We start from the raw sequence: 23,730 nt of genomic DNA on the forward strand, positions 1-23,730 counted from the left end.
ATTATTATGTGATGGGAGGAATTTCTTTTCTGGTACAGTCTATTTGGAGTTCTATAGGCTTCTTGTATATTCATGGGCCTCTCTTTCTTTATGTTAGGGAGGTTTTCTTCTATAATTTTGTTGAAGATATTTACTGGCCCATTACCTTGGGAGTCTTCTCTCTCTTCTACACCTATTATCCTTAGGTTTGGTCTTCTCATTGCATCCTGGATTTCCTGGATGTTTTGGGTTAGTAGCTTTTTGCTTTTTGCATTTTCTTTGACTGTTGTGTCAATGTTTCTATGGTGTCTTCTGCCCCTGAGATTCTCTCTTCTATCTCTTGTATTCTGTTGGTGATGCTTGCATCTATGACTCCTGATTTCTTTCCTATGTTTTCTATCTCCACTGGTTGCTCCTCCAGAGGACATGGATTTGATTCCTAGCTCCTAACATGGTGACTCACAACTTCTGTAACTCCAGTTCCAGAGGATCTACTGTCTTCATCTCTGCTGGTACTGCATGTATGCAGACAGTACATACATGTAGGCCAAAGACCCATATATATAAATTAAAAAATATTTTAAAAGTCAGAACTGGATATATACTTCTCACATCCATGGCTTTTATAGCCCTGCAAAAAGTTTCATATTATTTCTGCTAATTTTTTTTTATGTTTTAAATATTTGGCAAAATATTAGTCTTTCAACAAAGTTGTCAAAGTAATATAGTTAAAGTTGCCCTGAGGTAAGAGAAATTCATCATAAGAGCACAAATTATGTGGGAGTCATATAGTTTACTTTGTTTATTAATGGCTTTTATATTCAGTATGAGAACTTTTAATTATTTTTTAGAAAAAAGGTAAGGTGTTCCTAAATGGATAAATGCATACATTCAAACTTATTACAAGTAAACCCAAGAGATATCTCCCAAATTTCTGCATTATAGATACCCAGTCACTCATTAATTAGTAGACAATTCTGGTTAGCTTTATTCACTAATCTCAGGATCACTTAGATGTGTCAGGGGGCTCACCTTTTGTATATAGTTACACAGACTATATAAATGTGTTCCTAAGAGAAGAAGCAAGTGAGGATTTTAGAAAGTACAGAATCCTTTGCACGTAAGAAAAAGACAAGTGAAGGATTCTGACTTTCCTCCCACCCACCCACTCCCTTCTAAAGAAAGAATATTTCTATTTCAGTTCTTAGTTATCTGGGCCCTGAAGATATTTGTATTTTTTTTCCTTCTAGAAATTACTTCAAGATTAAGGGATGGTCTGATGCTTATAGTTAATACTGAAAGCAATTTCATTTTCCATTTTCACCCAGTTGGTAAAGAAAATGCTATGACACATTGAAATGTTTTCATAAACATAGCTGTTCAAATATTCAGTATTGTGAATAGACTTTTGCACAAAGGCAGCACTGGTAGGGAAAAGATTATCATCCTTCTGACTGCTGGTGTTTGGAAATCTGAATTCAGAATGTTCAAGTTGATTTATCAATGTATAATAAGCAAAATCCAGGCTGTCGTAAGTCACAGTAAATGTTAAAAAGCTATCTTCTAACAAGTTAGCTATACTTTCTGCCTGGGTTTGAGTGTCAGTTGATTCTCTTATTTTGCTTGGGAAGAGTTGGGAGCCCTACACTAAGGCCATTCCTGCAAGGGCAGAGTGGGGAGGCTCTTACTTCTAAACCACAACCTTTAATGGAAGCTTTGCATACCATGCTCCTGTCCTAAATAACTATGCCTAAAGTTGGAGACATAATGGCTTGGTGCCTGATGCTTCCTGAAGAGGCTAAATTCTTGTCACTAACAATGGGACTTATTAACATTCTTTTCCTTTGACTAAAGAACAAAGATCTTTACGAATCCAGTGTCTTGAGTATGAGAGAGAGAGAGAGAGAGAGAGAGAGAGAGAGAGAGAGAGAGAGAGAGCACATGTAAAAATCTGGTTTGGTCAAAGTTCTTAATGTAAAACCCAAACCTCTGAGGTAACTAGAGGAAAACATAGGGAATATAGTTTAAGACTGAGGCATATGTAATGATTTCCTGACTAGGACTCTAATAGCTCCAGAAATATTAGCAAGAATTTACAAATAGGATTTCATGAAACAAGAGAGCCTCTGCGAAGCAAAAGAAATAATTAAAGAGACAGGAGTGGGAGAAAACTCTTGCCAACTATTCTACAGGAACAAATATACAAAATACTAAGACTGAAACAAAAATTAAACACCCAAAGAACAAATAATCTAATCAATAAATGCTAAAATAAAGTGAGCCAGCCAGCCACATAATTTTTTTATATTAATCAAAAAATAAATGCAAAAAACAACAGAGATAAACCTATATACCCAAGCTTACCTTGACACTATTCACAATGTATGAATGAGTAAATAAAATGTGTGTGTGTGTGTGTGTGTGTGTGTGCACGCATGCACATGTGTGTATAGTAGTGTATTAAGTGGTATATTAAGTCATCACAGGATGAACAAAATCATCGCATTTCAGAAAAACATTGGAGAGAAGAGAGCATCGTTATGTCATTTGAAATAGGCCAGAAATTTTGACTAAATAGTACATGATTTTTCTTATATGTGGGTTACAGACTTAAAAAGCAAGATATGAAGCATAAGAAAAACTGTTTAGGATAAAGAGAGGAACCTGGACGAGAGGGAGGCTTGGAGAGGATAAGAGGAGTGAATATGTTCAATGTATGTATGAAGACGTTACAGTGTAACTTATAATTCTGTGTAATTAACATACGCTAGTAAAAAGTTTATAAATGCAGTATTAATAAAATGATGCAGATCTGAGACACTTTACAATGGATGGTCAAATTATATAGTGTCAAGGTCAGAGACTTCAGTTACAAGTAGTATTTGGATAAAGGCGAGGTCAGGAACAGCAAGTGGAAAGAACTGGAACTGGAGAGTGGCTAGCTTTCTGTTGCTATGTCTAACTATTGGAGAAAGTCAACTTGGAGCAAGACTTTATTTTGGCCCTGGGTTTCGGAGCCTTCATTATGTTTTTAGTCTAGCTGAATTGTGGCTGATAGTGAGGTAGAATATTTCAGGAGGAACGTGTGGCAGATGACTGCTCAAGATAGCCCAGAAACTAAGAGCACGGAAGAGGCCATGGTTCCAATAGACCCTTGATGACACGAGAAGGCTTCCATTAGGCCCCACTTCCTAATGTTCCTATCACCCTTATTAGCACCATAGGCTGGTCACCAGACTCTTACCACAGGAAACTTTGAACACCATGGTAGATGAAAAACATCACAAGAGACCTAGCAGGGAAGCTTCCAGATGATACATAGAGTCAAGAGCCAACCTGGATAGTGCTAGTGGATAGAAAACAAACAACTGTTTCTCCTTTGCTTTTGTCAACCTCCACACCATCCCAGTCCATACCAAACCTGGCTGGAGATATGGATAAAGACAATTGCCACCATCCCTGGAAAAGACGGGAGTGGAGGTGAGGAGGCAGAAATGGATGACTACATCTCCATAGTCAGTAAAGAAAGAAGCTGATCACCTACGGTCATGCCATTCCCAAGGAAATGTTTTGAAATGAGATTGCAATAAATTCCTCAACAACGAGATGTAAATTTCATCTCACCAAGGCAGGGCATGTGTGTGTGTGTTTCCATACCTGTCTGTGCTTCATTTGTAAAGAAAGAATAATATATGAAAAATGTTTTCATTTATTAACTTGATCTAAGACATTGACCAAATAGACTATACAATTTTGTATTACTAGGAAAGGAGTAACTGCCCAAGCTTTCCTTCACAAAACTTGGAAGGCAGAAATATATCTATGGTCTGATAGAATCTTACATTGCTTTACTCAATATGCACCTACATCTGATAGGTAGATCCTTGATATCATGTATCATATGTTTGTGTGTTTCTTGTTTGAAGTTAAGCTTTACAAATAATACTTAATATTCTACATATTAGCTCCATTAAAGGATGAAATCACATGACACTTAAGTAATGTAAACATAAAACAACATTACCTTATTGTGATGGAGCCACAAATATCTCAATTTTTTAAATCTAGAAAGATCGACAACCTCTGTCAGTTGCCTGGAAAGGAAGAAAAAAAAAACCATGAATATTCACAAGAAGTCTCGCAAGTCAAGGCTGACCATGTGGCGAGGGTAGTCTGGAGGAACTGGCAAGGCCTCTCTTTCCTTTTAGTATCGTTGGTACGCCTACATTCTAATTTCAGAAAGAATATCATTTGATTTAAGCCTTTAATGCCAGTAAAGTTCATTAGCTGAAACATATCTTATTATTGCAGAGTTTTTTCAATCTCACTTTAAAACATCTTGCTGGCCATTGGGGAAGGAGAAAAAAAAAAGAAAAGAAATTGACACTGGATTGTCAACTCAATGGGAAAAATTGAACTAACTGCTGCTTTAGTCTTGTCTGCAGGTTCTCACTCTGTGATTGGTCGTGTTGTGGCCACACAAGATCCAGAGATGATATTGCCAGGATATTTAGGGGCAGACACTGACGAGTGGGTTTTGTTGCTCACTGTTCTCCTGGTCAATACAGTACCCACCTAAGGAGACCAAGTTTAATTCAGCAAAGTAAGCCATCAAATTATTCACATCCCCCCTCACTCACTGACATTTTCTTTATAGTTCGTTTATGTCTTATCAATACTCATATATTATATTTAGTTGGATTAAATCCAGTCATTGTAAGTTTACATTTGCCAAAGTCTTCCCCATGAACATATCTACGTATTGAAAGTCCTAGACAACTGACCAGCAGAATGCAGCAGAATGCAGCAGATTCTTGATTCATCTCAGTTTCCTAACAGTTATATTCCAGATATATCACCTTAATGACAGTGGTTGAAAGTTTGTGTTTTATCAGAAGGTATTTTTTTTTTAAAAAATTTATTTATTTATTATATGTAAGCACACTGTAGCTGTCTTCAGAAGCACCAGAAGAGGGCATCAGATCTCATTACGGGTGGTTGTGAGCCACCATGTGGTTGCTGGGATTTGAACCCATGATGTTCTGAAGAGCAGTCAGTGCTCTTCCCCGCTGAGCCATCTCACCAGCCCTTATCAGAAGGTTAATGATGTCAATTTGTCTCAATCCTGGTAAAACTAAGTTCTGTTATTTGTTTAGGGTCTGCCAGGTTTGTATTGTAAAAGTGCAAATTTTACAAAAAAAGCTAATGTGTAGGGCCCAACTCTGACTTCACACATGCCATCTTGCTCCCCACAGTGGCATTGCCTTAAGTTGGTGACCCCTACCTGATTTGGGATTGATCCTCATTCTTCTTGCATTAGCTTTTCTTTCTAAGAAGAGCATCTGCTCTTTTCTTTCTCTCATTTACTTTCTTCTCCATCTTTTGGATTTACATGTTCTCTGTGACACGGTTTCTCTGATACAACAACATATACCATCAGGCTCCTCCAAAGCAACTTTCAATGGGAACTGCACAGTAGTAATGCTCTCTCTCTCTCTCTCTCTCTCCCTCTCCCTCTCTCTAGTCTGGAGTCGATATAATCAAAATGACCTCTACTTAGAAGTATAATGATTTTGAGCCTTTTTTGGAAATTTCCTATAAATTTTAATCCCTTAGTACATTATCAATGGATCCAGTCATCCTTATCACTTTTCTTATAGTACTAATACAGATGCTGAAAAATGGGGTTATTACATAAATGTAACAAAGTGATTCACTTTTTTGAAGGTGCTCTCAAGCTGGGGATTTTTATTCTGCATGCAAGCCTGTCCTACAACAAGAATAAGATGTTACATTTTAAGATGGGGCCAAGAATATGAGGTAAAAATTTACTGCTAATGGTGCTATGACTTTTGCTGACAACAACATGTCAATGAATGTTACAGAGAATGTTATATGCTTTGCAGTTACCAAGAGACACTGGGAAGACACTGTCATTGCAAGGGCTACAGGGATTTAAGCAAAATACCTACCTCACCTAGTTTATGCATAGAGACAAATAGTTTTTGCCCTGACTCTGCTGTCTTTCATATAAGAAGACCACTAATCACTAACAGCCAGGCTCGATATTTCTAATTTTCCTAGTGTTTTAAAGCTATCCTTTTTATGTACCCACTCTTGTGATTGTTGAATGCCATTGCTGGAGTTGCAAAAGGCTTATTGATGCAACATTTTGACCATATAAATTTTTATTACTGTTATAAATCAAATTGATTTGAAGAAAGGCTCAAAGCATGACCTTGAACATGTTCAATTTTTTTGCTATATATATATATGCATATATGTATATAATATAATATATTATATTATAAAACATTTATTTTTTGTTTGTTTAAAGCTAAGAATCACACCCACATCCATGCTGAGCAAAGATTTATACCCAAGCATTGGTTTAAATTTCAAGTGGAGCGTCTCTTTAGTATCTTACCAACAAGCAATTCAGGGCCATTAAAAAAATTACACTTTTTTGGTAACAATAAGTTAAAAATAAATATTTAATATGGCCAAAGAAATGTTTATTAATGAATAATTTCTCAAATCACTGTAGACACGGTGATTAAATTCATTGTTAAACCGGGTTATTTCATTACAATGAGGTTGGATTTCAAAGATTTTAAATAAATAAATATATGCCATGCCTATTATATAATAACGCACAAATTATCCATGGCCAGAGAGGCCTAAGAAGGGGAAAAAATCAAAATCACAGGGCTACTAAAATGACTCAAGGTTAAATGAACTTGCTGGCAGAGCTAGTGGCTTGAGTTTGGTCCCTGAGTCCTGTCAAGTAAAAACAAAGAATTTATTCCATGCAGTTGTTTTCTACCCAGCTCCCAATACAAAATAAATAAAATAAGTTAATGAAAAGGATTAGCAATCCAGTCCTTATCCATTTTGTTTCTCTCTAGTCCACTACCTGAGAATGGGTTCTTTATAAAGAACAGATTTGATGAGGCTCAGGGTAAGCAAGAGGCTCAAGATGAATCTTTGTCTCTTGCTCAGATTCTGTGAGAAAGAAAGAACAATGTTCTCCTCACCTTTTCTCTCATCAGAGTATGATCCTGACAATGGCAGAGATATGATTTTATGGTGTGTGTTCCCTAAATAGTAACTTATTCTGATGCTTAAAGAACTAATGGCCAATGGGGGAATCCTGGTTGGCTGCAACTCCTGGATGGTCTCTATTGCTAAGTTCTAGGGGGATTTTCATGATATAGCTTTTTCCCCCATGTGTACAAAGTACAAAACCCAATCTTTGCTTCTGTTGACCATAGGATACATCGGTACCTGGCTCGGTGCTAGTTAACTAGAAGGATTGTGCTGGCCTCAAGGAGAAGTCATGTTTCTAAGCACTGTGACTATGAGAATGGCTTTCCTGTCCTGGCCCTGAAGATGAACACTAACAGACCTAAGAACCTCAAGGAAAGTGACCAGCACAGAGGGGCATAGAGACATCCACAAGCCAGCTCTCAGGATGGTGGAAGGGGCATGCTTTGCCAGGAAAGAGGAAAGAAATTCAGAGCAGTGACATTGCTGAGCATGGGTGGGTATGGTGTGTGCCCTTGCAGATAATTCTTGCTTGCTTTCTTACTCTTACTCCTGTCCTCAACAACAGAGAATGGATTGCTAAGTCCAAGGTCAGGACGGCATCTGGTCCTCTTGCTACATTATGACATGGTGAAGATGTGTGAGGGTCAGGGAGCAAGCAAACTCAGCCTGTTTGGTGGCAATGGCATTAAGCCAGGAATAAAATGTAGAGCTCCCATGGCCCGATCAACTCGCACTGGTCTTGTTTCTCAACATTGCTGCATTAGGGATTTAGTTTCTAAAGTATGAATTTTGCGGGACACACAAATCAGAGCGGTGTTATAGCTATTAAAATGCAAACAGTGGCTGTGCAGAATTGTGTCACTTATTGGCCAGTGGAAATACACTGTAGTCAGAGTCAAACTGTACCCATCACATCCTCTCCCTCTTATGCCTGAAGTCTGTCTCAGACACTGGGATTACTGTGCTCTCTAGAATGCTACCTTGATGTAAAGGAGAGGTTTTCTTGTTTTCTAGCAAAATCAACATAAATGTGTTTATGGGTTATAGCAAAAGAATTGTCTTTATAGTATAAGAACAGTGGAGTATTATTCATCATCATCATCACCACCACCACCACCACCACCATCATCATCATCATCATCATCATCATCATCATCATCATAATCATCATACTGAATGCATATTATGTACCAGATTTCTAGTTTCTAACTCTCAATGTCATAGCAATCCTATAATAAAGTAGTATTATTATATAAGAGTAGGATTGCTAAATGATGTAAAAGCAGGTTTTAGAAAGTACACATAGTGTCTGGGATATGATACTAAAGTCATATTCAGTGTTTTTCTAAAATACATATTTACCTGGTGTTTCATTTGTTTTTAAATGTGATAATCCTAGCAGGAAAGTTACATAACATGCCAAGATCATCCTGAGGCAGCCCGGCTCAATAACCTCTGCCTTTTAATCCTTTTTGATGTCTTGCCTCTTCATGTAAGTGGCAGACCCTCCTAAGTGGTAAAGGAACTAGACCCTTGTCACTTGCCCAGCCAGTCTTTAAAGAAGGCGTAATGAAAAAACATTTGCCTCTATAAAAGATTGTAAAATGATTCTTTCTGTGTTGATTTTTAAAAATTTTTCATGAAATACACTTACTTTTTAGAAAGGAACAGCTCCAAGACATCAAGATCCCTCTTGTGGCCACATATCTTTAGCTGATCTTCAACTGCCTGATAACATATAATTAATCTGTCAAAGCACATTCCAATGAGCAAAAATACTGAGACATTTGCAGTCAATAACAATATGTCTACAAGAAGATCAAAAGAAAGGCGAATACAGAGGCAACCACTCTAATTGATAAATTCCAACACTACAATTATATATTATTTACTCATCTTTGTGGTTGAATCTCATTATTTTTAACCCTAGGCAGAGATGTGTAAATAACTTTTAACCAGAGAGGGAAAAATATGAATATGTATAAACACCATGATTAAGTTAATTCTCTATGAGGTAGAATATTTTGGCTCTTTAACAATTACTCTAAAATGTCCCTTCAGAAATGAAGAATTAGTGTTTGACAGGTTTCTGTATTTATAGAGAGCATCTAGAGTCAGGTTACAGGTAGAAGGGATAAAATATAATGCTTATTTTAGAGATGTTCTTCCAGTGGCTCACTTCAGTTTGTTCGGCATCAATAAGTTCTCAATGAGAATCAAACAAGGGATTAAATGTCATTTTCTTTGAGTAAATTAATAGTGTCCATTTTCTTGCTACAGGCTTTGTTTTAAAAGTACAGGCCCGGCAACAGGTATAACACCCTCTGCTTTTTTCTTTAATAATTACCAAATAAACAGTTGTAGGCCACCTGACTGAGAGTAATATGGAATAATTACAGCCTGTCTATAATTGGTCATGACCGTGTAGAGCTAACAAGACACAACAGAAGTGATGGGGTCACCCGTGCAGTTCTGGGGCCCACAAACATCATAATTATCAGAGTCAAAACAATCAAAGATTTGGGGTGTGGATTGTGGTGGGTGGTAAGACTGCAGAGTCAGAAAGGGATTTACAAGATTTTGAGAGTGGATTGACTATGAAGTAGAGAACTTTAAGATGGGAGAGTGAGCCGATGAACAAATACAGTAGGATCTGAGAGGGGTAAATATCCTAGTGGAGGATGGCTACAGACTTCTAGTTCCTCACTTCCCTTGATTTTGAAGGGAAGCTGAAATGCGGAGCGTTGAGCATTCCCATAGCTGGATTATATTTTACATGAACAAAACCAAATCTTGGAAAAACTCATTGGGCCAGGCTTGGATGTTCTCATCTGTATATTTTGTCTTAAGTAGCTAAACTCTCAGCCTACATAGTCAATCAAAATACTGCAAAGTGACTTAGGGCCAAAGTAGAATTAAATTTTTATCCCTGTTAAAGCTAGAACCATGCTTTTTAACTTGATCTAGCCATTGCTGCTCGGAAACACAGTGAAGTCTTCACAGAGAAGTGTGTTCTTATTAATGTCAACATACTTCTATGTGGCTATGAAACACTCTCCATAATTGGAACGTGGATTAAGGCATGTCCTCATAGCAGAATAGCGAAGAATATAGCGAAAGGTATGATGATCAATTTTATATGTGAACATCACTGGGCTAAGAGAGATGGCCAGTTGTTAAAATATCACCTGTGAGAGTTGGTGAGCTTGTCCCTAGAAAAGATTGGCATTTGAACTGGCAGTCTGAAAAATGAAGCTGATTCTTCGTGCTATGGTGGGCATCACCCAAGCCAGTGGGTGCTCAACAGAAAGATGAAGATATGCACATTTATTGTCAGCTGGGGAGCTGGATACTCGTCTTCCTCTTTCCCCACACAACCTCACTCCTAGCCATCAGCCACCGGCCTTGAATAGGAACGAGGCCATGGCCTTTCTCAGACTTCCTGCTTGCAGGTAACAGGTTCTGAGAGGTCCTGTCCTTCCTTCCCAGGTGAACCAACATCTCATAGTAAAGCTCTGCCTATGCTTATGCATTTTATTGGCTTTGTTTCCCTGGAGATCAGGGCATCTAGACATTTATTTTTAAGTAAAATGTTAATGCCAGTGTAATTTGTGTAAGTCTACAGTAACTGTTTTCTTTTTTAAAAAATTTAAATACATACAAAATGTACATACTAAAACTAAAACCAAAAAGTCATCGTGTGATTATGAGAAAATTTTCCTTTCTAGAATATATATTGCATATGAATGATTTATGCTACATATAAAATAAATGAAAGTGCATATATACATATCATATATGTGTGTGTTTATTGAGATGGGGGTCTTGCTATTTATACAGGCTCATTTGAACTTCTGGGTAAACGTCATTCTCCCATCACAGTTTCCTGAGTAGCTGCCATGTGCTGTCGGCAATGCCATAGTGCTAAGCTCAAGGTAATGCATTTTTAAGTACTTGAATATTTTATAATAAACATGCATTAACTTGACAGCCAGAAAGCATTTCAAAATTTTAGCCACAGAAGAAATATTTAACATTTTAATAATTTTAGAAAAGTATGAGTTGAATAGGAAAATTGCAAATATTACCATATGTTGTAAAGCCCTGACACACTTAATCACTTACACAACTTTGATCATGGCATGTTCCTTTTCACCCAATAATTATGTTTGACTCTAGTACAAAGTTTCAATGTCAAAGAGCCACAAAGTATGCTACAAAGACTTAAGTTTCATTGAGCCATGGCAGGCACTCCTGAACTTCAGTCCCTCCAGAGCTTCATTAGCAGTGCATATGACCTTTCACTTAAGAGGTCTTTCAGCAGCCTTCCCTGATGATTTTGCATTGTGTCAACATACACACACATACACACACACACATACACACACAGAGACACACACACTTTAGCACTTTTGTTATTTTCAGATTTATAGCGCTATAGGATCAAGGACATTCTCAAGGATTTGCATCCACACCGCCTTATAACCACCAGCACTGACTTCTTTTAGAACCTTTCCTCTGTGTATAACTGAAGCTCCACCCTTCACATGATCTCCCTGCCCTAAGCCCTGGCAGGCATGTATCCTCTGCTTCCTGATTCTATGAGAGTATCTTCTATGGACCTCTGCAGCCCTTGGCCATGGGTGATTAGTCTATTTCAGACAACAGAAGGTTGTTAGGATTTATATACTAATATGTATCAGAAACTCACTTGGCAAAGCTCAGTGACATTCTATTGCATCTAATACTTACATAGATAGATGAATAGGTAGATGCCCTTTCAGTTATGGCCAATAATGCAACTGTGACCACAGGCATACAAAGATCTGCACAAGCCCCTGCCTTCCTCTTTGCTTAGGTAAAGGTGAAAAAAAGATACAGTAATTCAGATCACTTTTTTGGAGAAAGTTTTATGTCATTTTCTATGACAGGATAGGCATGGCAGGCATTTTAAAAAAGGAATATTTTAAAAAGAGTAGATCCAAACACAGTCACCCAGACGCTACTTGAAACTCCTGGAAGTGCTTAGTTTAGACTATTACTATCCTGTAAGTTTACTAGTAAAGCTAGGGGGTAAATTTGGTAAGATGCCTGCAATCTATGACCAGATTTTTTTCTGGTTATAAGTTGGTATTTATTTGTTTATTTATTTATTTATTTATTTATTTAGGGTATTTAGGGTATTTATTTAGGGTATTTTCTTTATTGGCATTTCAAATGTTATCCCCTTTCCTGGTTTTCCCTCCAAAAACCCCCTATCCCATCTCCCCTCCCCCTGCTTCTATGAGGGTGTTCCCCCACCCACCCACTCCCACTTCCCTGTCCTGGCATTCCCCTACACTGGGGCATCAAGCTTTCACAGGACCAAGGGCCTCTCCTCCCACTGATGTCCTACAAGGCCATCCTCTGCTACATATTTGGCTGGAGACATGGGTCCCTTCTCTTTGGTTGGTGGTTTAGTCCCTGGGAGTTCTGGGGGTCTGGTTGGTTGATATTGTTGTTCCTTCTATGGGGTTGCAAACCCCTTCAGCTCCTTCAGTCCTTCTAACTCCTCAACCAGATCTTTAAGTAGAAGACAGGAAGGGACATCACTTGAGATACAAGAAGGTGGCAACTGGAAAATGGTATAAGAAAGGGGAGACATACAGTAGCAAAGATAAAGGAAGAAGAAATTCCTGTTCCTCTCAGTGACTAGGTTTCAGGGCAAGACCAAGAGTCTGGGCTTAAAGAAAGACAAGAAAAGAACCAGGATTTTGATGGAAGGAAGGGTTGGGTACTCAGAGCACAAAGGATGAAATCAGTGCAAGGGATCAGCACTTGAGCACAAAGGAAAGGGCCATGGAAAGCAATTGGGAGAATAAGTTAATAAAGGTATCATAATCATATCATGAATGTTTACTTTGTGATGTAGGTTTGGAAGTGTGCACTTATTTAGTGCCCAAATAAAACTTTTATGGGCTTCAATAGCTATAACTGAAAAACCACATATTTTTTTTGTAAACTGTCACTTGAAAGTTAAAATCACATGGTCCATATATACAGATACATGTATACAAGTTAACTACTGGGTAAAATCCAAGTAGAAAGTCTATGAAGGTCTACTTTTTCACATGACAACTACATTAGTGTTTTAAAACAATGATCTGTGTGAAGTTGTTTCCAAGGTTTGTTTCAATTTCTCCTTTGGTGTCCTACCCTTGTTGATAGCTAAAACATGGGTTTAGTTAACTATTCGGCAATGTGGCTTTGGATTTAACACAGGGCAATACGAACATCTTACTGAGTCTTTGGACTGGAGAAAGGATGCAACAAGCTTCCAGAAGATGCCTCTAGCATCAATGTGTGGGATAATTGAGGGTTCAGAAAAAGTTCTAGACAGCAAACAAAGCTAACTCTGGGAAGTCAAGAATGACTGGCTGACAGGGAATGGAGGTGAGCAATGGATAATATCACATGCTGTGTGGATAGAGGATCCAGGCAGATGGCAGATAATAAGGGCAACTGGAAGGCACAGGCAACGGGATCTGAGAAGTCATGATGCTGATGGCAACATCACGGTGGCTTGCTCGATGAGAAGAAAAGCTCCTGGAAGGAAGATACAGTCAGCTGTGAAGTGCTTGACATGTTGGCCTTGATGAACGTACACTACAGGTCCAGGTGTTCAGAAGAAATCTTTGTGTGCATCAATGTGGGTCCCATCAGAATTATCTGGTGAGTCACTCCAGCCCAATAGAGAGAAAAGGACACATAAAACTTTGGTAATGGTAAAGTGTAAGATCATGAGAATGCAGGAGGGAACCAAGCCGAGGAGGGAGAGGACACAGGTTGCGAAAACACTGCCACGGTGTGAGTAGAAATTTTAAGAAAGTAGAATTTAAGGTCTTCGGTATTGTACCAAGTGGGAGCCGTTGTTACTCGGTAATGATGTTGGATTTGGGAACTATTTCGCCAGCCTACTAGAGGAGTGGGGTGTTGTGATTTCAAGTTAATTAGAACTTTATCAAGAAAATAAAAGTAATCCAATACAGATTCGTGATGGGCATGGTTTCCCACAGAAGAGATCAGCAGCTTTCTCCACGACTCATTGTCTCAGAATTTAGATAGACGAAGATAATGTTTTGAAATTGCAGAATGGGTAAATATTGCACTAAAATCTACCAAAGGAAACATATTTGGTGATCAATTCCTGCACCCCATGCAACACAGCCCAAGTGAGGATTTAGAGTGGATCCCTAACATCCCCAAACTAACCATGGAGACTGTTGATCTGCAGCTTAGCTAGAGGGACTGAGTAATTAGCATTGCAAACACCCCTTTACCAAGACCCCAGGAGCATCCTCTAGGAGAGCAGACCATTGTGTTATACCTGTTTCTTCCCCAACTGAACCTGGGTCCAAGGCTGTTGACCTAGCAAGGGAGGTGCCTCTTACCTTCAGACTGCTTGGCAGAGCATTTTCCGAAGCCTTCCGGACTTTAGTACAAGTAAAGACGGGCAAGGAGGAATTCCGGCTTCTAGACATCAAGAAAATTAAGGCAGTGAAGGGCACCAATAGCCCACTGGGCGTGGCCGAGGCCGCATCTTTCCCTTTTCACCTTTCTGTCCACTAAAGGCCAATGTAAATCAGTCAAGCTCTGAAGACAAACCCTGACTTCTGTGACGTTTCCGCTGGTACATCACAGACCTTCTGTGTCCTCTCCCTCTCTAGCGGGGTGTGCAGGCCATGACACACAGTGCGGTCATCTATGTGTCAGAGACCAGGAGTGAGTGGGTCTGAGGGCCAGAGCAAGCAGTCACCCAGCAATCATTTCAGAGTCGATGTAGTAGCACCGTTTATGGAAATGAAGCATCCCTGTAGACTGCCAGCAATTGTACAAATGAGGAGTGAGATCTCTGTTGAGTCTCGGGGGGATTCCCACACAAATGGAGAAAAATTACTACTTTATTATATAAAATTTGACATATTACTCATTATGGATTATTATTTTGCACCAATTTTGATTTGAAATCATAGAATTAAGTTTTTTTTTTTTTTTAATTTCAGATGCTGTGGTCTGGGTACCCCTCGCATATATCTGCACCAAGGTCTCATCATACACCCATACCTAGGTTGGAGAGTGAGGTTGGCACTATCCTGAAGATTCTAGCCACACACACAGGAAATAGAACTTGCTGCTGACTGCGTGGGCCAACAGCGAATAAATAACTGTTTCCTTTGGAAAATCTCTTCTAACAGAGCTTGTATGTATGTATGTATGTATGTATGTATGTATGTATGTATTGATTGATTGATTGATTGCTATGTGTGTTAGCTGCATCAGAACAAGTCACATTGACCCCTCTACAACCTCTTTCATGTAAGTCAGGATTCTCTCAGCTGGGACACATGGAGAAACTTTAAAACCAAGATCCAGTTTGTGGTGTCTCTTGTTTTCTGTCAGGACTTTATACACTGCATTAAAAAATATTGATTGAACAGAACAAGCTGGGGTCTGGTCTGTAAATTGGAACCCTATATTTAGAAATCACATGTAGCTTTCTAAGATGGATCTGGCTGCTAAACATTAAAAAAATGGTGTTAAAATAGATAGAGCATTGAAGATGGTCTCCATAGAGGAATCAAGAGCTTGGGGGCTGGAATTAACACGTAGGGTGTAATTCCCTGAGATCTGTTGTTTAAAAGTTTATTGTGCCAGAAATAAAATGAGAGAGATACAGCCTACTAAAGAAGTGCTTAAAAAGTGTATAAAATAATTTATTGGCCTGTCTTCCATTTGTGCACAGAACATGTATCACAGCATTTCAGATATTAATATGTTGCATGGAGAAATGACAAAACACAGCATTTGTTAAATTTTGTACATTTTTACATAGTTTTAAAACAGTAGGCAAAAACTTTTACAAACCTACAAACATATTCCATTTAGATCCTGTATTTGAAAAGTTTGTCTTTTAATCTTATACATTTTACTTTTTATGGAGTAAAATTAAAAGTAAAGATTAAGAAAGGCAACAAAATCTTTCTTAGAGATGAGACTTCAAAAATCACTGCCAGATTGTTTAAAAACATTAATTGGTGTGTGTGTGTGTATGTGTATATGTGTGTGTGTGTGTGTGTGTGTGTGTGAGTGAGAGAGAGAGAGAGAGAGAGAGAGAGAGACAGAGACAGAGACAGACAGAGACAGAGACAGAGACAGAGACAGAGAGCACTGGCAGTTCTCTCCTACCATGTGGATCCCAGGGATGGAACTCACATTGTTAGGTTTGGTAAGCACACTTACTTGAGACCTTACTGTGATCTTTTGAAAAAATATTACTACTTCATGAACATGGCACTAAACTAATGCAAAGTCAACTACAGAATGTCAGGGACAGAGGTGAAAGAAGGAACTTTAGCACAAAACCTCTTCCAGAGATGTCCTTATGTTAGTCAATTATTATTTTAGCAAGCCTCCTTAGCAGTGAGCAGAAGGCTCTTACCATCATATACTAGGCACACAGCCTGAAATCTTAAAAATTCATTTAGAATGTGTAGCCTCCTTTATAATCAATCTTGTTTTAATAAAAATAAAGTGGTTCCCCTAACTCCTCTCAAATCTTTGAGTAATATTTACACTGAAGCAAGACACCCTGTGTTTATCCTGTGGCTTCACCTCCTTGGCATGCTGCCATTGCCTGGAGCGATGTGCATACCCCAGTTTGAAAGCTCTCTTGCATCGTGCGTGTGGGTTTGGATAAGAAGAAAGGGCCCTGTGCACCAAGTTGGAGCATGTGTTGGGGGGGGTGGGGGGGGAGGCTGAGCCTCAGGTCTGACATTAACTATTTGTTGACCAGTTTCAAGTCCCTTAAATGTCACTGGATCTCATATTTTTTTAAACAACAAAATGAAGAAGTTGAAATTAAACTTCAGTTAGAATTTTTATTATTTAATAACATTATCCTACAAATATTTTCTGTAGTAGTCACAGTAAAAATTATTGTGGAGATGGTTGACATTTAGAGATGTTGATATTTGAAGATTCTGCAGTAAAAAGCATGTAAGGAAAACTATTAGTGTGATGGTCTATTATTAAAAAGCAACTCATTAAATAATTCCAATGATCAGCTTGCATGTTTTTTTAAGTGAGTAAAGAGTATGTATTAGTTAAAATGACCATTAGCACCCACTTTCTAGTATACAGACTTAAAATGAAGAATAACACAAGGCTTAATCACATTTTGTGTCCTTCTCTTGTTTATGGGGTCCCCTGATTCTATTACCACCTGCCTGTGGTGTTACCTGAAGGTAGTTTTCAACCTGGTTGCACATTTTAAGGTACGGGGTGGTGGTTGGTTCTCAATTGCAAGGGAAAGAAACATCAGTCTCCCTCCACGCTCTTATTCAATCGTTGCCATCAGGGCTCTCATCAGGTTCTCTCAGGCAAGCGGCCATTCCCACGTCTTTTTTTCTTGTTTTCTTTCTTGTCAGAGTTCATATATGACTCCTAAGGGCCTGTCTATACAGAAAATTGAGGTGATTCCAGTTTAGAAACAGTTCTATGTTGTCCAGAAGAGCTAAAAAAGCTCACATAGAAACTCAATCAAATAATTTTCAGTTGGAAATTCATGTCTAATTCATCATGACTTCTAGCTAGGAATGGTGAGTGGTTATCCAAGTGCCCTCCATTCTTCGATAGGCACTCATTCCCACTCTTTGGATCTAGAGGACTAGGAGGGGCTCCAGCAGGTCCAGATATGGCAAACATGGCACCAATGAGTTTTTATTTTTTTACCCTTCTCCTTCTTTCTGAATCTTTAGATTTCATCCCTGAAGCTAGCCACCAATGTCTATTCTCTTATTTTACCAGTGACCCATTCCTGAGACTGAGCACCAATGTCCAACTATCAAAATATCAAGATTCACAAAGCAAATATTATTGTTTTGATTAACTTAATTAAAATACCCAATTAGAACTTATCAACACATTCTAGCTCATTTAAACACAGTCCTCCCCTTTTCCCTTTAAAAACTACTTGCAAAGCTATGTGCTATTGTTTCTGCCTGATTCGTCCATCTTTTCTCTTTGCCTTGCTCAGTAAAGGATCTCTTTGCATTTGTTTTGTGTTTGGAAATTGATTTTCGGGTGTGGTCTGTGCCACATACAGGGTCCAGAGGGGAGCACTCCACAGTATGAGGGTTCCTTTAGAGCACATCCGCAGTATGTCAGGTCCTGAGGTAAAGAATAAAAACAACACAAGGCAGGAACTCCAGTAGGTTCATGGGTAGATGCCATGGGAGTGGGGGAGAGTCACATGGGAGGACCAGTGCAAGGTCTTCTCAGGCACGATGCCAAGTACAGGACTCTTGAGTGAAATTGGAGAATGTGTAGGGTGAAAATCATGTTCTTCACAAAAATTAACTTCAACAATGCAATTTAAATTTGTGAAGCCAATGGAATCAACTGCCCTCACTTTTCTGTTTGGAATTGGTAAGAGTTGTCAAAGTTTTCCCTAAGTCTTGTTAATGGTAGTGGGGATGTTACATCTTGTTGCAATGAGACAATCATCAGACCACCGAAGTGTATATCTTCTGTGTAAATATGTATACACATGTGTATACAGATGTATTTGTATTTATCTAATGTATACACACACACACACACACACACACACACACACATACACAGAAATAGACAGGTTAATTGTGGTTTGATGTTAGGTAGTGGACCTTCAAGAGATGAAGACTAATGGAGGCTGTTAGGTCATTGAAGGAACTGCCCCAAGGAGGACTTAAGGTAGTTCTTTTGGGACTTGGTAGTTTGCTACATGAGTGACTTGTAAAACACAGAATCTGGCCCTTGATTCAATTGTGGACTCTTATCTCATGGTACTATCACCACAAGATGTCCAACAAAAGCTAAAAAAGTACAACCATCTCATATTATAAACTCAGCTTCCCAAGCTATGCAGCAAATAAACCTCTCTTCTTTACACACTATTTAGCCTCAGGTATTTTACTACAGCAAGGAAAAATAGAACAAAATAGAAAGCACCCTTTACAATGCCCTCGGTGATACTTGTCTCTTGATTTTCGCATCATTGCATGATCCCTTCTCTTCACATGTCTGGATTTATGGATTTTTGTCATAAGCTTCCTAGTCCAGATTCTATGATTTATTTCATGATGGCAACCAGGGTAGAAAGCAGACTATCCTCTGCTGTCTAATCATGTTAGTGTTAGGTGGTAAGCCTGCAGAAGTGCTGGCATGGAGTGTAACTGGGGACATAAGGACAGTTCTACTGATGCCCAATTGAAAGCCTTACACTAATTAAGGAACAGAAGAGTAGTGTAAACCTTGTTCATTCTGTCAAATTTGTGACATTATTATCAACACACTTTGATTGCATATAGATTTCACTGTGTATGTGTGTGTACGTGTGTGTGTGTGTGTGTGTTTAAGATTTTAATGGAAGCATCTGAGAGTACTGGGATTTTTTTTTCTACATACTTTCATCTATTTTAAGCTAATTTTCAGAATGAAGATTCATTCTAGAAATGACTTTATAGTTCCATCCCTGACAGTGATGGCAGGTGTCTGACAGTCTTAGCAACAGTGTTTGTGTCTCTCATCTTCTTCCTAAGATGGCAGGAAGCATCTTGAAGATTAGGACCCCAGGAAGGCTATGGCCACAGGTGGCCTGACACCGGAACCCTTTACTGTTTTCATTGATTCAGTCAGGCAGGAAATAAAGCCGGGTCCTTCCATAAGCCACTGACTCTACTAAGGCCTGTAGATATAAATAAGAGACTCTCCAAAAGAAGAAGTTAGAAAACAAATAACCTGCTGCTTACAGCTTCAAATGGACTTCTGCTGTGTTTGGTCTTCTTGGTGTTGACTGGTAATCAAATGGATCACTAACGATGTTGCTATTATTTGCTTAGAACCTAAAGCATTTTGGGTAATCCCATTGTCTTACGGACTGCGTGTGTTCTTTGTGGTCATTCAGTTGCTAGCTTCTGGCTCACAATGCTTTCGTTGCTACCTTTTCATGTAAAGCAAGTGGCAGAGGAAAGCTCAATACTCATTTTAATGAGAGGCACTATGGTTTGGAAAACAGTTCAAATAAAATGATCTTCATAAAAATTATACAGGCATTGAGAAGATTTGACATCGTAAGTTTAAGACTTACAGTTTTAGGAAATAATTTCTATTTCATGAATTCATTTATGGTTACAATAAAGTGGGAAGAACTGTTTTCACAATAAGGATGTGTTTTCCAAGAAGTTTGGCATTTACCAAAACATGGGTAGGAACACTAGACTAATTGCTCATTTAGGCTTTGCCCAGTTCTTTACATTTTGTGTGGTGATATGGAAATTTAAGGAGTAGGAATCAGAGTCAGGGCCATCAGAAACACTGTTTCTACAATTGGTAGCTATAAAATGGCCCTTGCTGGAATAGGCCATTAGATGAGTGTTTGTGTGTGTGTGCTAAGCAGGTGGCTAAGTCAGTACCATATTTGCCTTGTAAGCATATGGATATGACTGTGATCCCAGAGTCAATGTTTGCAAACAGCAGCCAGGTGTGGGAGAACACAGTTGTACTCCCAACATCGTGGGAACAGAGACAGGAAGATCCCTGGTGTCACTGGCCAGGCAGCTTAGTCTACTCAGTTTGTGAGTTCCATGCCAACAATATACCCTGTCTCAAGAATGATGAATAACACATGATGCATAAACCCCAAATTTCTTTTGGCTTCCACATGCATACCCTTATATATAAAAAATGCATTCACCAGCACACATATCTGAATGTGTATATATACAAAAATAAGTAGGAGGAGAAGAGAAACTGATTGAAAGTGAACAAAAAATTGTAGGGAAAAGAAAGAGAAAGGGTAATCAGGCAGTGGTGGCACAAGCCTTTAATCCCAGCACTTGGGAGGCAGAGACAGATGGATTTCTGAGTTTGAGGACAGCCTGGCCTACAGAGTGAGTTCCAGGACAGCCAGGGCTACATAGAGAAATCTTGTCTCAAAATAAATAAATAAATAAAGAAAGAAAGAAAGAAAGAAAGAAAGAAAGGAAGAAAGAAAGAAAGAAAGAAAGGAAGAAAGAAAGAAAGAGAAAGAAAGAGAAAAGGGGGAAAAATAGGAGTGTGTGGATGTGTGTTATAGAAAAGAGTAGAGTGTAAAAAATCAAAGAGGGAAAAAATAATCAGTTTGGAGCCAAGGGAAAAGTAAAGGATGGGAACATAGTGTGGCTAAAACTTGATCTAGTATTTGCTTGAGAAGATGGCACACTTCATTGGAACACTGTCCTAGGAGGCTGGCAAACATAAATCTACACTCCTGATGTGAAGATCTAGAAGATACATGATCTCATTCAGCCTACCTAGAATAGTTACCCCTAGATAGAGTTGCCTAATAGGCATGAAGAGAGAAACGAGTAGGCCCTTCTGTGAGAGGAGAGCATGCTTTGCTGAGTCAGATTGAGATTATTTGCACTGCCTTGACCTTCAGTGGCCCGGCCTCGTGTTCCTGTCTCTTTTCCCCTGCAGACCAGGTTTCCAAGCCAACCAACTTTCCAACCCAAACCATCAGGGTCCAAATCACAGTCTTTGGGACAAAGGTGGGAACCTGAATTTGACTGAACTTTAGCCACAGATTTTGGGTAGTCTTACAAACAAATTAGAGCTATCAGAATCCTTTCCCTAGGCTCTTTTCATGGTGCTATTAGTATATGAATCTAGAAGCTTCCGGCAGCCATCTTTCTTTCTACACAGTGAACCGACACTGGAGGAAATCACTTAGGAATCACTAAGAACAAGAGAACAAGGCTGAGGGTAGGTTGAGTCTTCAGTTCTAGCTAATGCCAAGCTCCATATTTTATTTTTGAGCTATGCAAACCCAAGTAGTTTCCCTTTAGTTCAATCTAGTGCACTTTAGATATTTTTTTAAACTTTATATGCAAGTATCTTTGGATCTGGCGATGTGGTTGCATTCCCTTGTAGGCATATCTCATATTACATTGTTATCACCTTTCTTGTTATCGCTGAGGTATGCTTCCCACCTATACTGATGCTGACTTCCACTGTCACTCTTTCTCACAGCTATTGGTGTCTCTCACCAAATTAAGAACTAATAAGAAAATTAAAAAAAAATTCCCGCTGGAACTTCTTATTGCATTTTCTCTTAAAAAAAAATTACATTAAGTCACTGGCCAGCTGCCAAGAGCTTGAAGTACAGCTGCATTTTGTGAATTAATTAAATGTCATAACCCTGTTCGCAGTTTTTCAGTCGCTGGAATGATTGCCATAAAGAGAATATTCTCTGAGAGGAATGTGTTGTGTAATCTTAGTGTATGGTAGACGTAGGTGGTCTGAAAACTATTTTGGTGCATTCTTACTTTCACTGAGGAAGTTTGAAAATACGGTCACTGACATGTAGGTGCCATTCAAGCAACGGAAGTCGGCTAAGCCCTTCCCAGGACATTATGTGATCTAATCCTCTCTGTGTTTTCCGAGTCAGAGTGTGGAGTTAGCTGATCTGCCCCTATTGGGTACTGTGGGGCAAAGACGCCATGCATCCTGTCTTTGCTATAATTACAAACATTCCTTTGCATTTCCTTTTGTTGACTTTGGTTATATTTTGTATCATGGCTTTAGTTACTGAGATGTCTTTGGGGTGAAGAAAATCCCTTACTTCCGATCTTTGTCATTTATAGCTGGATGACTCACAGCATTCTGTGTGCTCTTCCGAGACTGTTTGTCTTGGTGTGGCCCGTGAGGAACATGGCTTCTAGTAGCTGCTCTAGAGTCCCTTTTCCAGAGACATTAGCAAGATCATACAGAATTAATAAACTTCACTATTTCTTTTCTAAGACATTCTAGCCTTTATAGCTTGTTTTTCTTATCTGTCAGCTACCTTTCTTCTAATTCATTTTTTTCATATATTTTGTTTTTAATTTATTTTTTAAATTCTTGGATAATTTTCCAGAGTGTGCATTGTGTATGGGTATTCTCATAGCATGGCACACCAATGGAAAGAAAAAGCAAGTCATGGGAGTCAGGGTTCTCTTTCTATTATTCGGTCCTAGGAATCCAACTTAGGCTGTCAGGCTGGTGTCAAAGGAGCTTACCTACTGAGCCATCCCTCTGGCCCTACGATATTATTTGAATAAACTACTCTATTACCTTCATTTTGTTATCGAAATAGGGATCACACCTAAATTGTGCAGCTGTAGTAGCAACTCTAGCTGATGCTTTATATTTGTTACAAACATCTAACAAGCTTTCGTTTAAGTGGTGAAATAACTCTGGGATCTTTTCTGGAGTTTTACATACAAGGGACCATAGGGAAATTTAACATCTGGTTCTGGATTTCTCCCAGTTAAAGACACAGCTTCCAAGCTTTGAATTCTTCATCAAAAAACCAAACCAATCAACCAACCAACCAAAAAACAAAACAAAACAAATGAAAAACCAGTTTTGGCAAGGCTTTGGTGAGGGTCCCTTTGGGATTTCAGATGATGTCCTTTCTGCTGCCTCCTCACAGGACACAGAGCAAATCTTCTTTTTCTATATTCTTTTTTCTCATTTACTTATTCTTTTTTCATATACTAAATCCTGACTATAGTTTCCCCTCCCTCCCCTGCTCATCTCCCCTCCACCTTTCCTTCCTCCAAATCTCCTCCCCTTCTTCCTCCCTTCAGAAAAGAGCAG

The 23,730-nt window shown here is 38.8% G+C and overlaps 1 protein-coding gene and 2 long non-coding RNA genes across 9 annotated transcripts in view; 2 read left to right on the forward strand and 1 right to left on the reverse strand.

Annotated features, from left to right (window-relative positions):
- Positions 1 to 5,878, forward strand: part of LOC116080543 — a 16,614-nt gene extending 10,736 nt beyond the window's left edge. Inside the window, exon 4 of the long non-coding RNA XR_004114472.1 lies at positions 5,707 to 5,878. This is a non-coding gene — a long non-coding RNA (uncharacterized LOC116080543). The remainder of the gene's footprint in view (positions 1 to 5,706) is intronic.
- Positions 1 to 23,730, reverse strand: part of Lrrc72 (leucine rich repeat containing 72) — a 66,236-nt gene that overhangs the window by 36,138 nt on the left and 6,368 nt on the right. For 4 of the 6 annotated variants that reach the window (XM_031356911.1, XM_031356910.1, XM_031356913.1 and 1 more), the window contains exons 2-5: positions 17,307 to 17,523; positions 14,460 to 14,541; positions 8,684 to 8,757; positions 4,004 to 4,073 (exon numbers count right to left, since the gene is read on the reverse strand). In XM_031356911.1, the coding sequence (XP_031212771.1) occupies positions 4,004 to 4,073; positions 8,684 to 8,757; positions 14,460 to 14,541; positions 17,307 to 17,386 (306 nt within the window). In that variant the 5' untranslated portion in view covers positions 17,387 to 17,523. Of the gene's footprint in view, positions 1 to 4,003; positions 4,074 to 8,683; positions 8,777 to 14,459; positions 14,779 to 17,306; positions 17,524 to 19,859; positions 19,946 to 23,730 lie in introns of those variants that run through there. The other 2 variants (XM_031356912.1, XM_031356914.1) reach the window with 2 other exon arrangements.
- On the forward strand, positions 14,795 to 15,250 carry LOC116080541. Of its 2 annotated transcripts, none has more exons than XR_004114470.1 (2): positions 14,795 to 14,911; positions 15,072 to 15,250. It is a non-coding gene; the product is annotated as an uncharacterized LOC116080541 (long non-coding RNA). The 2 variants fall into 2 exon arrangements; XR_004114471.1 differs by having other exon boundaries at positions 14,809 to 14,922.

The sequence above is a fragment of the Mastomys coucha genome, unplaced genomic scaffold (assembly GCF_008632895.1).
Source record: "Mastomys coucha isolate ucsf_1 unplaced genomic scaffold, UCSF_Mcou_1 pScaffold6, whole genome shotgun sequence".
NCBI lineage: Eukaryota > Metazoa > Chordata > Mammalia > Rodentia > Muridae > Mastomys > Mastomys coucha.